The following is a 12,908-nucleotide window of genomic DNA, read 5'->3' on the forward strand; positions in this document are numbered from 1 at the left end:
GTATATTTTTAAAAATAAAAACACCGAAATATCACATGGTTATAAATATTCTGACTCTTTACTCAGTACTTTATTAAAGCACATTTAGCAGCTTCACAACAACAACAACAACAACAATAACAACAACAACATAAGCTTTGTAAAACTAGATTGGGGATCATGGGTCGGGTTGGATGCTGTGGAGCGGCGCCTGATTTCCTCCAGACGTAACGTTTAGAATTAAAGCCAAGCAGTTCAAACTTGGTTTAATCAGGCCAGAGAATCCACACAGTCTGAGAGTCCTTCAGGTGCCTATTGGCAAACTCCAAGTGGGCTTTAATGGGTTTTGCACTGAGGAGAGGCTTCTGTCTAGCCACTCTTCCATAAAGCCATGGTCGTCCCTCTGGAACTTTGTCCCATCAACACACAGGTTCTCCGGATCTTTGAAGATAATAGTCATGTAGACTATTAGAGCACGTATTAGGTCATATTAATTAGCTCGTATTAATTAGGTCTATTGTGTATTTACTGTATAAACTCATCCTAAACTCCCTCTGTAAACCACTCGTGCCCCAGCAAGTCTTCAAACGACGGACGCAAATCAGGGTTGAGCTCCAGGCACCACATAATCAGATCCAACACATCTGCAGAGATCAGATAGTTTAAAGTCTTTTTCTTGTGCATGTGGTACACTAAAATATACCTGTACACTACAGGTAGAAATGTTTTTGTTTCGACTTACCTCGAGACACCCCAGGGATTAAATCTAAGCACCCATCATCTAATTCGTCTTCCAAATAAAAGGGGTAATCTCCACACAGGAGTCCGAATGTTAGTATACCCAGACCCCAAACGGTAGCAGGAATGCCCTTATACTGTTTATTTATTAACCACTCTGGAGGCCACAAAGCAGGAGTGCCTGAAAATAAATGAGAAAAAGCACAGTCAGCAATTTAACCCACAGAAAAAAAAAAAGTTCTGCAAATTCTGTGATTCTCCGCAACATCATTTGATCTTTACTTTTGATCTTTACCTGAGAATTTAGTGTAAGGCGTGTCAATCAGCCAATCACCACAGCCGAAATCAATCAGTTTAATTTCCAGAGTTTCCGTGTTGATGAGAATATTCTGAGCCTTGATGTCACGGTGTAAAACTCCACGTGCACAGCAGTGTCGAGCCGCACGGATCACCTGCAGCATGATGCCTCGAGTCTGCGTTTCAGTCAGACGACCGTCCTGACGCTCAGCAAATTTCTCAAGGTTCATACAGGGGCTGGGATTTTCCAGAATGATGTAAAATTGATCGGGCGTGTCGATCCATTCGATCAGCTTCACGATGTTACTACAGCAAGGTGGCTCACACACCTTCTGCATTAGCACCACCTCTGCAGGCACATTATTAATGCAGTTGCAGTGGTGCTAAAATCAGAACAGAAACCTTTATTACGAGTAAATAAATGTAAGTTATCACAATCGTTATCGGTGAGAACACGGTCATATAATATGGACATGAAGCCTTCGCAGATTTTTCTATGTACCAGAACGTAAACACTTTTAGTCAGAAACTATATAATACATATGTTATATATGTAAATATTCATAGAATAGTTTAATATTTCATATTGCTGAAGTTCTGCCTGGAGCCTCACTAAAGCATAAAGAACACATGACAAATAAAACTTGAATACAATAAAACAATGCAATACAAGACAAAATCTAAGACAAAATGGGGACGTATTCGCTTACAGTTTTAAGAAATCTGAGATGGAACTTCTTCAATACAGTTTTGATTGCAACCTGTTAAGAAAAAAAACAAAACATAATCAGTCATTTGTAAGTGATAATTTGCCATGTTAATGAGCATAAAGGACACACGCCCAAAGTCATTATTTTACAAGTAAAGAAGTTTGCGAAGAAACAAAATCTTGCATTATGGAGTCTTGGAGGGAGTCAGAGAGGACGGTTTACCGGTTTAAAGTCTTTATTACGAAATCCATCGAAGACAAAACCAAATGATCCCTTCCCAAGCAGATCTCCCATCGTGTACCGACGATCTAAGTCAGCTGTTGAAGAGATCATTTTTGGTTATATATAAGTTATGTCGAAAATGTATTCAATTAAAGAAAACACACACACACACACACACACACACACACACACACACACACACACACACACACACACACACACACACACACACACACACACACACACACACACACTTACATACATATCTGTGTAACTCAAATTCATTGAGTTTTTTGTATAACTCAATGGATTTTTTCTTCCCTGATGTCATATATATATATATATATATATATATATATATATATATATATATATATATATATATATATATATATATATATACAATGTATATAATTAATAAACAGTTCTTGTCCAGTGATGGATTCTTCCATACCCTCTGAGAGCTGAAAATGGGGAACGCCGATCTTGTCAGTCGTCGTGCCACATTCTGAGTCCTGATCCTCAGACCCCGTGGCAGAGCTGTTAGACGATACGAGCTGCGCCGGATCACAATTAGCTTCTGTTTTAGCATTAGCTACTTTGATCTGGTGTAGCCTGTGAAGCTGTTGAAGCCACTCAGGTTCCGTTTCTTCTTCTAGTTTTTTCTGCACGTCACTAGACAGCTACATGACAGACGAGGAAAATAAATCAGATATAAAGGTATAAACACTCTGAAATTGAAAACCCAGAAACCATTTGGAATTGAATGAAGCACTTTTTTCTTTACCGAAATAACCCGTTTCAAAAATGTTCTTTTGTAGCTACCAGGGAGGGAGATGATTGCCCTCGCGATAACCTCACAATATTCGAAAGCCATTACATAATGTGTACTCATGGCCAGTCTGCTAGTGTGACACAACTTGAAGACCTGGAAGTGTGGCTGGACCAGGCCTGAGGTCAACCACAGCACAAATTCATAGATCTCTGTTCTGATGATGGCACTAAACAAGATTCTGAGTCCAAATGGAAAGCTGGTACAAATAAGACCAAGTGTTAGTGGCAAGTCTGACACACACACACACACACACACACACACACACACACACACACACACACACACACACACACACACACACACACACACACACACACACAGGGGTACAATACCTTTTGCATCCGATCAGATGAAACTGATCACGTGAACCCAGCTCCAGTCTCCCCACCATGAAGCAGATATGAGCTGCGTAAGTCAGTTCTTTGCTGTCTGCACGAGAAAAACCGAACATGCACGTGAGATTCGGCATTAATTACACAGTAATATGTGATTTACACAAAAAAGTGCTGCTACTGTGGAGCGTAACGGTACCAAGATTGTCCCCCATCTTTATCACAGACTCCCTGAGCTCGTGTTCTGGGGCAAAGGAGACCAACAGCTGGGCGAGAGGAAGGCACCACTGCTTATATTCATCAGCACCTTTGACCTGGAGCAGAAAGTGTGACATTAGTGAGGACGATGCTGGCGATCAGTGCAACATCACATAATCATGAACATATACTGATGTGTGATATACGAACTTTTGATGACTTCGTACGAAATAAGTGATAGTCTTTTAAAAGGAGTATGGCGATTTGAGACATCATCACTTTCTGTAAAAGAAATAGTATCAGTATAATTATTATTATCTGTTAAAAGTATTAATGAATTATGGAGATCAATATGACATTAAATAATAATTAATTAAAAATGGTTTGTTTTTTTTGCGGTTAAAAACTCATCCGCTGACACACACACTGTCAATCAATTAAAATATTTAAATTAAACAATTGAATACATTTAAATGCATTTGTAATAAATTAAAATTTACATTCAAATTGGCATCATTTTGGGCATCTTAAATTTAGTTTTGGGATAAAAACATGTATTATTAAAGCTCAGAGCTTCGACAATCAACGGGTCTGAACGATGAAACGTACTCCATTTTGACGGCAGAACAATTCCACAATCCGCCAGAAGAAATACTCTTCCACACGGACAGTCATATTTTTGTTAATGAGACACTTCTGTGATTGATGTACGATGAAATGAATCAGGTTAGCCTTCTGCATGTTTTTTCTGGAACAGATGTTAAAAAAGCAGATATCATACAGAACATCATTTGCAGGACACACAAATAAAACTAGATGGTGTAAATGAGTATGTAAAAGGATCTAACCTCATGAGAGGACCAGGAAAAGCTTGATGATGATTCATGTTGTTCCCTGGAGTCAGAAAAACTCAGTTAGGACTCCAGAGTAATTACACGACTCTATGCTTGTATAGAAATATTATTTATTTGACAGTATTGTATTGTTCCTATTTCGTTAACTGAGCCTGGGATGTACAACATAACATGTTCGTAGGATTCTCATTGTGTAAATGTGTCCTATATAAAGTATTAGCCTTTATTATCCTCAGCTGTAGAAGATCAGTGATGTATTTGATTTACATTTTTTATTTTTTTATCATTTTATAACGAAAAGGTTCACTGAGATAATTAAGCTATTCCAGTTCTCACCACCAGGGGGCACTGTCACTACAATATCACACAGCTTGTTATAAAGTCTTATTATGAACACTAGTGCGGATCGGTCGCTATTGTCCTCCTTTTTTATTTCATCCTACATACACGGTACAATATGGCGGTGCTCTAATTCGCGGATTGGCGAAGTCACCTTTGCTATGGTAAGTTTAGTTGGTTTATTTATGTGTTTATCGCCTGATAATCGAAACTCAAAATTAAGCTTCTCAAGTGAACTCTCGTTCCTGCTGCAGGGACAAAATGAGCAACTCATGAAAATGGCGACTTTTGTTAGCGACTGTGACGTCACTAAGATTTTTTTTAAGGGAGGGGGCGGAGCTTCTGAAACGTCAAATCATTATAAATAATAATCCATTATAAATAACAAATAATATACTACTAATAATAATTATAAGATAATTTTCACTGCAGTTGACCTTAAATTGTAAACCTTATAAACCTTCCGCATAGCATGATAGACCAAAATACTTTTGTTTTTATAGTTTTATGTTGAAAAAATGAAATTTATTAATAAAAATATAATTACTGTATGCATATATATGTGTGTGTGTGTGTGTGTGTGTGTAGATAGATAGATAGTGAGTGTGTGATATGAAAAAGTATTTGCCCCCTCCTGATTTGATATTTCTCACAGTTAAATAATTCAGATCGTCAAGCAAACTTTAATACAAGTAAATCTGAAATGCAATTTGTAAATGATGATTTCATTTATTAATTGGAAAAAAGCTGTCCAAACCTGTGAAAAAGTAATTGCACCCATTTACTCTGGTTATCTTGGTGTAATATTAAAAAATACTTGATCTAAATCCAATTAAATTTGGTACTTATTTTCAACCCCCCATTCGAAGCCCTAGTTTGGGCATCTCTGATGTGGACAATGGAAAAGTTTTATCATGATGTGGCAGGTTGGGGTTTCTCCTGTTCCATTTAGATGTCTCGCATGACTACACCATCATCAGAACATCACCCAGGGAACCACTCAAACAAAAGTTCATCTCAAAATATTTAATATATAGTTTAGCAAATGATCACAGTGCGAGGATTCGAGTATGTTTAAAAAAACAACACAAAAAAAAAAATCACTCCAGAAAATAAAAATAGTAATGATTTAATATTCAGAAAGAATGTGTCATTAATTGTCAAGCTGGCAGAGCATAGCCACGCCTCTCTTAATCCAGTGCTGTGGGGGCTTGCTGGTGGGCAGCGTCATAGTAATGACATAGTTAGTGGAGTGTCCCGTGGTAGACAAAGTTCCTTTACGCTCGCTGGTCTTATAGAGTGGGCAGATATACATGTTCTCAGTTTTCTCCATAACCCGCTTATCCGCTAGAATATAAAAAAAACAAAACAAACAAAGACAATAAATAAAACCATGCGTTTTCAAGGATTATAACAATCAAGCTGTTTTTCTTTCAAGAACGTTTTTTGGTGTTTACTCACTCGGCTTTATCCATATAATAGGGAGCGTGTCGAACAGGACTTTGGGGTACTGTTCCTCTAAGACGGCACTGAAGGTGAAGAAAATGACTCTCAAAACCATGTTCATTGCAATGTAAAATACATGATAGATATATGGCATCATTTGTTCTCAAATAAACAAACCTTTTTCTATCCCATCGAGCTCCATCCAAGAAAAGGCCATAAGTATAGACTCCATCTTCAGGGAAGGCGCTTGAGGTTTCAAACGGCATAACCTGCGTAAAAGCAATCGGTCAAAGATCATGAACAACTGGAATGTTTTGTGTACGTGTACATCGAAAACTCTCAGGCATAACTTTACACCACTGTTTGGTGATGTGAAGAACACTGATGGTCTCTTCATCATGGCACCTGTTAGTTTGTGGATATATTTATAAGGCAGAAAGTGAACATTTGGTCCTTAAAGTTGATGTTAGAAGCAGGAAAAATGTGTAAGGATTTGAGCGGGTTTGCCAAATTGTGACGTCTAGACGACTGGGTCAGAGCGTCTCCGAAACTGCAGCTCTGCAGTGGTCAGAATCTATCAAAAGTGCTCCAATGACGGAAGAGTGGTGAACTGGCGACAAGGTCACGTGCTACCAAAACTCATTGATCTCACGTGGGCTCATCCCCGAGCTTCTCTAGGTTAAATTGCTAAAGAAATTAATGCTTTTACGACTGTTTTCCAGCAAAAGGGGGACCAACACAATATTGGGCAGGTGGCCATAAAGGTATGCCATTTTGGTGTAAAAAGTGCATGGAGTATCGTGCAGCAAATACCTCATATTCAAATACAAGCAGGTCAATGGGGATGGAGTATTTCCTGGCAAAATTCTGCATGGCTCCTGTCAGGAAAGCTTGAGTGAAGAAAAAGCCGGAGAGCCAGAATACATTGGGCTTTGTTGTGTTATACCAGTCCTAAAACGGTGCACAGAAAGCCTTTAAATTACTACAGCCAGTAAAACAGTGATATCATTAATCATCCAAGCAGTACTAATAGTTGCATGTTTAAATTGTACAAATTTTACTGATCTGAACATTATTTTTTTTTGGTTCCAACCTGCAAAAATTTAAGCCTAGCAAGCAAGTCATTGACGTAGCTTCCCAGGGGCTTCAGACTGGGGTAGGAGCGCTTTGCCCACTTCTCTGGCACTTTGCCCACAAGCAGACTGTTTGCTATAGCCTCCAGGTCAGCATCCATTACGACAAATCCCTTAATGGCCTTCAGCAGGTTCTGGAGACTTACAATAATTGTTTTGCACAAACTGAGGAAGGAAGGATAAACAATGTAATTAACACGACGTATCAAACAGGACAAATCACAAGGATAATTGAATCCTGTGCAAGAACTTACTTGTTATATCGTTCCATTTCCTGCACAAGCACAGTGTTCATGCTCTCCTCATACAGCACTGGAAATTTGGTGAGAGCAGCCTCGATGTTAAAGTTAGCTGGAAGCTGGAAATATATATATATATATATATGACAGTAAAATGCTTTAATAAAATGCACTGTTTTACATTATATTACATAATAGAAATTCATAGTATGGCTGATTACTTTAGACAGAATGTCACTGGCAATATCCAGCAGATTGTGGTCACTTGTAGAGCTTCCACCTCCCTTTGAGCCTCCTCCCTGAGTCAGGATCAGTGAGTCAAACAGTAGTTTAGTCTGCTGCAGGTCTTTAGAGATGTCCACATTCTCATGCATACCAAAAACTTCTGGTTCCTGGCTAGAAGGAAGATTCTGCAAGTATACAGATATTTTTTAGTTATTACCAGTGGTGGACAAAGTACATAAAAGACATATTTGAGTAAAAGTAGAGATACATGAGGTAAAATGTGACTCCAGTAAAAGTAAAAAGTGTCCCTTGAGTAAAAGTACAAAAGTATTTGCCTTCAAATGTACTTAAGTATCCAAAATACCTTTTGTGGCTATAATGTTCCTAATATCATTATTAAGCCTTAATAAATCATAGTACTTTGGACATTTAAGTACATTGATCTGATGGTGTTATCCATCGTTTTCCTCACCCTGATAAACTCCACATATTCTTCATAAATGGACTTTGGAGGTGCAAAATATTTCCCACTAGGAGAGAATTTGTAGGAGTCGTTTTGGATGATTTCCATGTTGTAGAAATCAGCCAGCATGGTCAGTAGAAGGCGGCGGTCCCAGTCGTCTGTCACTCGTCCACCGTAGTTACACTCTCCAGTCAGATATGTAATTGCGTCAAAGGGAACCTCCTCATATTCATTCACAAAAAGCTGCGGGAAATACAGGATCCAGCAAGTTTTACAAATGGATTCACAGCACCATATACGACCTTTTTTTTTTGCATAAATAATTAATGCATATTTTAGAGGTCGACTGATTTTTTTGCCTCTAGAGGCCGCTCTCGTAATGACAGCAGACCTTCTCAGCCGTTCCAGCAATGGACACAAAATCGGTATGAATTTTTGCCAATAGACGATAGTTCCAGCGATCGCCATGACCTCTTATATATATACAGGATATACTAAAATATGTATTGATGTATGCAAGAGTCTTGACCTGCAACTGCCTGATGCTGATACGCAAATCCGATTCATTAAATCCATATGGAATGTTCCAACCCAGTGGTCCGAATTTCTTCCTTTCCTGGACGAGGGCATGGAAGAAACATACTCCATACAGAAGCTTTTCCCAAACCTATAAACACAAAGGGGATTTTGGTGTGATTTCTTTGTATTTAACAAGACGATCTTAATGAATGCAATGAAGTGTCTACACTCACAGGTTCTTTGCCTGGACATGCTGAGAAGAACTCAGGGTCTGAGATAGGGTCTGATTGGTAGGACTGGAGCATATTCAACCTAAGTCCTGTGGGAGGCTCATTAGTCATCTTCACTCCATTCTGCAGGATGGTCACTGGGAACTGTCAAAACAAAGGTTTTTGGTTAATTATTAGACAAACAACTGGGACGTGACATCTTTCATCGAAGATGTACATTGAATCTTTAAGCACAAGAATGAATGTTTAGGCACCATTGGGGAGGGGTAGCTGGTGAGCCAGAGCCGGAAGTCTGGGTGGCACGTGTCTTGGTTGAAGTCTTCACAAATCTTCTCAAGTGTGGACATCCAAGATACAGCCAGATGGCAATTTTGTAAGCACACCCATGTGCCTTCTTCCATCGCAGCCTGAATCATCTTTACAGCTATAGGACCCTGCCCCTGCCCGAGGGAAATCGACTTGAACCTTGAACCGCCCATGTTCTTGTCATTCGCAAACTTCAGCAAACCTGTGTGAAAAAGAAAGGGTTTCACCAGTCAATAAGTGAGTTATGAGCAGGGTGATAGTGCTTTCTTACTACAGTTATGGATAATACTTACTGGCCATAGGATCTGCTCCTGGCGAGAGCACAAACACCAGTGGGATCGTAGAATTGGAATCGTTGTAACTCTTACTTAGATCAAATGGCGGTGGTTCAACAAATATTTTACCCAGTTTGGCAGACACATAAGTTATAATGGCCGGTTCAATCTGTAAAAAATTGATAAAAGTCATGATGTTAGACGTATATTTAAGTATAATTAAATATGATGTATGAGTAAATATATGGTATGCTGAGATCTCACTTTATCTGGCCTGAGGCAGCGGTAGATGATCATTTTCTGAAAGTCATTAAGTTTGTCACACCATGGGTTTGGTAAAGGAGTGTTATAAGGTTCCTTGCTGTCATAAATAGGCAGGAAGGTTTCAGGTGACTTGATGACACCCTCCCTATAAATTCAAGGCAGAGACATGATGAGATTAACAAAAAGCCTTGTATGGCTGAGATATACGAGGTGGTATCAAAAGGTTTCGAGACTAGCGTAGCGCAGATCCGGTCGCTTTCACACTTTCATTAGACGCCTAAAAACCTGGCAGTAGAACCCGCTATTGACGGTCTGGCCCCTGGGGAAGAATTCTCGATGGCGCAAATGTTGCAAAAAGACGAAAAGCGGTCGTGAAGATGATGGGCTCGCCCACTGTGAAGACTGTTGCTTCGTCTCAGGGTCGTAACCCACACCCAAGTTTTGTCATTTTCTTGTCATCTTCCAATGATGTTCCTCCTCTCTTGAAGCTCGCATGCAACTTGAAACACCTCGAACGACTTGTTGCAGCATTTGCTTTACATCACATTTGCTTTTTTTTCTGACTTGCTTTTCATGACGATTCGCAGACGTGGAAACACACATGGTCAGAACAGCACAGCTTATGATGTACACAGGACGATGTCTGTTGGCACACTGACTTATGAAGGTCGGTGCTCCATGTGACTGTGCGTGCAGCCTGGTGCTGCCATCTGTTGGTGTGTTTCAAAACTAGTCTTGAATCCTTTTGATACCACTTCGTATCTTAGTCATATCACAGTACACACACACACATATATAAATATATATAATATATATATATATATATATATATATATATATATATATATATATATATATATATATATATATATATATATTATGAGCAGGTTAAGTTTACAAAAAAATAATAAATTTAAATACAGACCGGAGCCCCTTTAGACCGGGGAGATCACTGGCTCGACAGATCTCATCCCAGCTCTTTTCCTGGAGCCAGCTGGGATCAGGATTGGGCACATTATTCTGTAGACCCACTCCACCTGTGAGCAAGAACATGAACTCCAAGTAGATAATCTCATTCTTGGCCCTGTTAAAAAAATCAAAATAACAGTTTAATATGGGAAACAATGTTGTCTGATAATTACACTGACATCTAACACTTTCACTAAATTCAATCTTAAAAAAAGGTTTACTATGATGACGTACAGGAGCAGATTGCAGCAGAGGATGAAGGAGAAGAGCAGTTTGTCCTTCTCAAAGAGTGATCGACACACATTGCAATAGAGGTTGTAGGTAAAGTGGTCACTCAGGAATTGCAGTCTCTCGTCTAGATCCTCTGACTTGTTACTAGAACGCACAGTGCAAACTGATTAACATGTGCCACATACGCTGAAATAAAAATACTCGTAACCGCTGATAATTTTTAAGCTCAAGTGCTCACATATTTATTTACCTGTCTTGAATGGAGTTGATATACAGGTTGACAAACCAACTAAGTGAGTATTGATACATAGGGTCAATGTTGGCCAGGTCTGCAATGCTGAAAAACAGGATGGATGAGTGGTTGGCAATGGGTCTGTAGCCTTCTCTCGACTCTGCGATTTTAATTTCTGTCTTCTCTGCGATCTGAAAGGTCACGAAGTTAAAATCAGTCACTGTCCCAACAATGCACTTTTGCATCTTTAACAACAACAACAACAACAACAACAACAAAATAAATAACTGTTTCTCAGTGAGCAGACCTGCTGTTTCTGGGAGATCTCATTTGACATGATCTTTGCGGAGTCCAGGATCTTAATAGCGCTCTCGTCCTCCAATATATTACCCTCTGAAGACTGTAAAGTCTCCAGGATGTTGTCCTCAATCTCCTTCAGCTGTTTCTTATTGGCAGCAGACTGAAGAATGAGAGCATTCCTTTCCTCTTCCAACTCTGGCCTATAAAACAAATGTTAAGTATACATAAAAATATTCAAGAACTTTGAGAAGAAAAGGGTGACAACATTCAAAGACCAAACTCTTAAAATAATCTCGTCACCACCTATGCTTCCAAATGATCATTACACAATTACACGACAATCGATTTTATGTTTTGCGTCTCTCCACCCTTAACTGTACCGAAATTGAACCGAACCGTGACTTGGTAGTCAAGTCACGAAACGAGGTACGTACCGAAACGTGAATTTTGCGCACCGTCAAACCCGTAATGTATATATTAGATTAGGCTCTGCATTGACTGTACGTACACAATACTGAAAGCAAATATGTGTGTAAATGCAAACTGAGTACGATTCTTTTTGCATGTTTGTTTGTTTCTTCACCTCTCTTTAGCCACCACGATGCCCAGCAGCTGGTCCTCCAGACCTTCTGGTGTGATCATGAAGTTGAGCAGGGACACTTTGGTAGCCAGCTCAGGGAGATAATGAGGGTTTCTGAGCTTGGTAGTGATATAAAAGCGGAAGTCACTGGAGTACTCAATCACACTCTCTCCCAGCCTAATGCAGTCCATGCCACCTAAATTCAGACAATAACCATGTAACTGGAATTTCAGTTTATACTTTCAGTCTATTAACTGTCCAACAAAATTACATATCTTTGTTCGATAATTATTGAATAGCATGAATTGATATCACTTAAGGAGTGAACCTCTGTACCTTGTTTAAATATCTGTTTCAGCAGTAAGGGTTCTAAGGAAGGGTCCAGTTCTTCTCCGACATTCTCCAACAGCAGTGGAGTTCCAAACTGTATGCAGTTCTCCATAGTCCTCATATAGTCCGAATCAGTGAGTTTAATTACATTCAGATTGTTCTCTTTCTCCGAGTTTTTCACCCATTTGTTGGCTTGCCCCTGTGGGTCGATCATCAAAGGCCTGCAAACGCAATACGACATGCATTGAAGCCAAAACATATGTAAATAAGTACAGTTTTGCTTTGATTTCGATATGTGTGTGTAGTAGTACCATCTTCTGGAGTTGCTCACTATGACGCCATTGTCGATAGAGAAGCTGTCAGTGGGAAGCCCCGCGATGTTCCAGGCCCTGATCATGATCGGATCCCCAAGGGTTTTACTCAAAGAGAAGTCATCAGAGGATGGGATCTTCTTGGCCTTGAATTGAGAATATGCATTACTGAAGCTATTTTCATAGGATGGCTACACACACCGATTTGAACTGGAAAATCGAACAGCTTTTAGAGCCAGAACTATCAGACTGGAGAATAATGCAAGTATGTTTTTCTAATTTGGTTACGAAACTTATTTAGTATTATAAAAATGGAAAAAACAAACATATTGGACAGATTTAGATAACCAT

At 39.3% G+C, this 12,908-nt stretch overlaps 2 protein-coding genes across 2 annotated transcripts in view; both read right to left on the reverse strand.

Moving 5' to 3' along the window:
- Positions 1-156: 156 nt before the first annotated feature.
- On the reverse strand, positions 157-2,538 carry LOC310722963 (serine/threonine-protein kinase pim-1-like; the record flags this gene model as incomplete). The annotated part of the gene is made up of 4 exons (XM_083535774.1): positions 157-623; positions 722-898; positions 1,013-1,397; positions 2,401-2,538. 4 exons carry the CDS (start codon positions 2,536-2,538, stop codon positions 523-525), a joined length of 801 nt encoding a protein of 266 aa, XP_083391900.1. The 3' UTR covers positions 157-522.
- A 3,080-nt stretch (positions 2,539-5,618) lies between these two features.
- The window catches only part of LOC310722751 (dynein axonemal heavy chain 12-like), a 28,098-nt gene continuing 20,808 nt past the window's right edge, over positions 5,619-12,908 (reverse strand). Inside the window, exons 54-73 of the mRNA XM_083535441.1 lie at positions 12,558-12,703; positions 12,253-12,467; positions 11,920-12,112; positions 11,344-11,536; positions 11,055-11,227; positions 10,808-10,948; positions 10,530-10,688; positions 9,605-9,749; positions 9,359-9,509; positions 9,014-9,267; positions 8,763-8,903; positions 8,540-8,677; positions 8,020-8,253; positions 7,544-7,732; positions 7,338-7,441; positions 7,044-7,248; positions 6,764-6,901; positions 6,128-6,219; positions 5,966-6,033; positions 5,619-5,851 (exon numbers count right to left, since the gene is read on the reverse strand). Of these exons, the coding sequence (XP_083391567.1) occupies positions 5,658-5,851; positions 5,966-6,033; positions 6,128-6,219; positions 6,764-6,901; positions 7,044-7,248; positions 7,338-7,441; positions 7,544-7,732; positions 8,020-8,253; positions 8,540-8,677; positions 8,763-8,903; positions 9,014-9,267; positions 9,359-9,509; positions 9,605-9,749; positions 10,530-10,688; positions 10,808-10,948; positions 11,055-11,227; positions 11,344-11,536; positions 11,920-12,112; positions 12,253-12,467; positions 12,558-12,703 (3,273 nt within the window). The 3' untranslated portion in view covers positions 5,619-5,657. The remainder of the gene's footprint in view (positions 5,852-5,965; positions 6,034-6,127; positions 6,220-6,763; positions 6,902-7,043; positions 7,249-7,337; positions 7,442-7,543; positions 7,733-8,019; positions 8,254-8,539; positions 8,678-8,762; positions 8,904-9,013; positions 9,268-9,358; positions 9,510-9,604; positions 9,750-10,529; positions 10,689-10,807; positions 10,949-11,054; positions 11,228-11,343; positions 11,537-11,919; positions 12,113-12,252; positions 12,468-12,557; positions 12,704-12,908) is intronic.

This window comes from Silurus aristotelis (genome assembly GCF_946808225.1).
Source record: "Silurus aristotelis genome assembly, chromosome: 29".
In the NCBI taxonomy this organism is placed as follows: domain Eukaryota; kingdom Metazoa; phylum Chordata; class Actinopteri; order Siluriformes; family Siluridae; genus Silurus; species Silurus aristotelis.